Here is a 2,708-nt window from a genome sequence, read left to right as displayed (position 1 = left end):
GCTGACTTCAGGTCTGGTTTAGATCATCGTTACTTATAAATTATATATTGTTCTGATATAAACCTGCTGTTTTACATGATTGTTGAAAGAAATTAACAGTTATCATTTTATTGTAAAAACATGACAGATAATCTGTGAAACAGATCCAGTTCAGCTGCTGTTTATTAGTTTCTATGGAGGCTGTGAACTGTTGTCCTTTTGGACGCCATTTTTGCTCCTCCATGCTGTCACAGACACTACCAGTGGATGGTTTTGGYGGGGCGCAGTCTAGTGATCTTATTCAAGTCAATGTGCAAATGTGAATGCAAATTAGTGAACGCATAATGTTACAACAAATGACTACAGTGAATTTGTTGTATAAATAAGCATAGAATTTTTTGAAAAACATTTAATACATTTACAAAATGATTTAGATGATTTTATACATGTAGACTTTATTTTTAAATGTGCTACTGGGATTCGTTCTGCTTGTTGCAGGGATAGACGTTAAAATCCTTTTAATTTCCATCCTTTACTTCCTCAGTTATTTATGGTATAAATTTTAAAGGTTTTTGTTACGGTATATGTATGAATTGAAGATCCCTTTAAAGTAGACATCCTGCTTTTAAACCCTTCTTTGCCACTTTTAAATCATTCAGTCGGGGTCTGTATAAAGTGGAACTACAATGTTTTGGTCTGAATTCCTCCTTATTGTAACTCCACAAGCCCCTCTTTCACCCCTTTTCTGAGGTGTTGCTCAGATCAACTCGTTTTGATGCTGCCTCTTTAAATCCACACTTCGGTCCATTCTAGTTTGATAGAGTTTACGACTATATAACAGCGCAGAAACATTTTATTTACAAACTAATGAAAAGATGTCAACACTGGAAGACTTGTTCATCCAGCCTTACATGTTGGAGCCAGAAAACAAAACTGTAGTTGGTCCTAATGCTGAAGTCCAGACCTAATTTGGTAATTCAGTTGCAAACACTGTGATATAACAGTTCAGAAAACATCATAGAAAATATAGAAAACTGAAGGGGTTGAAAAATATCACCCAAACAGAATATAAAGATATCTTCTCAGCACTGGGAGAGATTAAATAAAACTTTTCTGCCTTTTTAGAGACTGCACAATAAAATGCATTGAACTAAAGAAGTGGATTTTATATGTCTCCTATAATGTGAGCCTTATACCTCTACAATGATAACAAAACTTCACTGCAATTTTCCTTTTTAAACAGTTAAACYCTGACATGTAACGCCGACATAAAAAGGTGCAGACCTGTTGTTTCCTATCAGACGACGGGTCAATGAGCACGTTGAGGAGACTGGGTCTCTCCCAGTCACTCAGGCTGAGCTGTAAGGCGCTGCGCAGCTCCTCCACRGTCCTCACCAGAAAACCTCGGCCTCCGAACGCTGCCATCACCTCATCGTAGCGAGCATCAGGCAGGAGGGACACAGGAGGGGCTCTGAAAGGTGACAGCTTATTGCATTCATGGAAACCACCATCACAGTGAAGACACTTAGAAAAATGAGACTCACATAGAAGTCAGATCTCCCATTTTTGCCATTTCTTTCCATGTTTCAGAATCTACTCCGCTGTAAATGCCGTTATTATTGACCACGATTATCACCACAGGTAGATTATACCTAATAAGAGGAAAAAATGATTAAAAACATCAAAAGTGTTTTTATTTTCGAGTTCCTATCTRAGTGGAACAAACCTGCACATGGTCTCAACCTCCATGCCAGAAAATCCAAAAGCGCTGTCTCCTTCCACGCAGACAACCCTCCTGCTTTTGTCCCTGCTCCTCTCCACRGCAGCAGCTGCTACAGCAAACCCAAGGCCAACTCCCATTGTTCCAAAAGTGCCYGCATCCAACCTGCACACCACATCTTAGTTAATACAAGTTAATACAGTATCCTGAAATGAAGCTCAAGTTCTTTTCTAGTCAAATGTCCAAAAAAAAGAACCTTTATACATATATTTTATAAGAATAAACCACTAGATTTCTTAAGTTTATATATATTTACCTAAACGATTGCTGTTTTTAAATGTAGGTGTAAAACTTCCACCTCGTTTTCCACTGATCAGTTCATCTGAAATAGTTTTAGTTTTTAAATCTCTCAACATATTTTTCTCGGACAAGCAGCTTTTTTATTTCTGCAGGATTATTACACATAATTTCCAAATCAGCTCATTTATGTAGTGCAGATTTACAACACGGCAAAAATGGGTCAAATTAGATTCAAACACGTGCTCTGACTAAAATAACATCATTGATGAACGTCTCCCACCCCGTGCATGAAGCTGTGGCAGCAGACTGCCAAGGTGCACAAAGGAGCATTATCGCAGATCCTTCCTCCCAGCAGCTGTCAGACTCTATAACCAGCACCACACTCAAAAATCACATTAAGTGTTAACACACCCTGCTGCTGCCCGCACAATCATTTTGCACTACTACTCATTTAAATTACTAATTGAGCAATCATCTGCTTTGTTATTACCCATTTTAAACTTTAAAATAACATTTCTGCTAATTGCACACCTGTGTTTCTTGCCTGCACTGTCATACTTTACAGTTAACAGTCTGTTGCGAATGTTTTGCGCTAAAAATAGGTCTGTTCTAATTTCTAATGTCAAAATCTGATAGGTACAGTAACTACAGTCTCTAAAACAAAACATGTCTTTTATATTATATTTTATTATTAGTAGTAGTATCATTG

The 2,708-nt window shown here is 37.6% G+C and overlaps 1 protein-coding gene across 1 annotated transcript in view; it reads right to left on the bottom strand.

Moving 5' to 3' along the window:
* The window catches only part of hacl1 (2-hydroxyacyl-CoA lyase 1), a gene marked incomplete in the record, with an annotated part of 10,738 nt that overhangs the window by 2,103 nt on the left and 5,927 nt on the right, over positions 1 to 2,708 (bottom strand). The window contains 3 exon segments of the mRNA XM_014008743.1: positions 1,264 to 1,450; positions 1,524 to 1,631; positions 1,706 to 1,864. Of these exon segments, the coding sequence (XP_013864197.1) occupies positions 1,264 to 1,450; positions 1,524 to 1,631; positions 1,706 to 1,864 (454 nt within the window).

The sequence above is a fragment of the Austrofundulus limnaeus genome, unplaced genomic scaffold (assembly GCF_001266775.1).
Source record: "Austrofundulus limnaeus strain Quisiro unplaced genomic scaffold, Austrofundulus_limnaeus-1.0 Scaffold52, whole genome shotgun sequence".
Lineage (NCBI taxonomy): Eukaryota > Metazoa > Chordata > Actinopteri > Cyprinodontiformes > Rivulidae > Austrofundulus > Austrofundulus limnaeus.
This window is presented reverse-complemented; position numbering and strand designations above follow the sequence as displayed.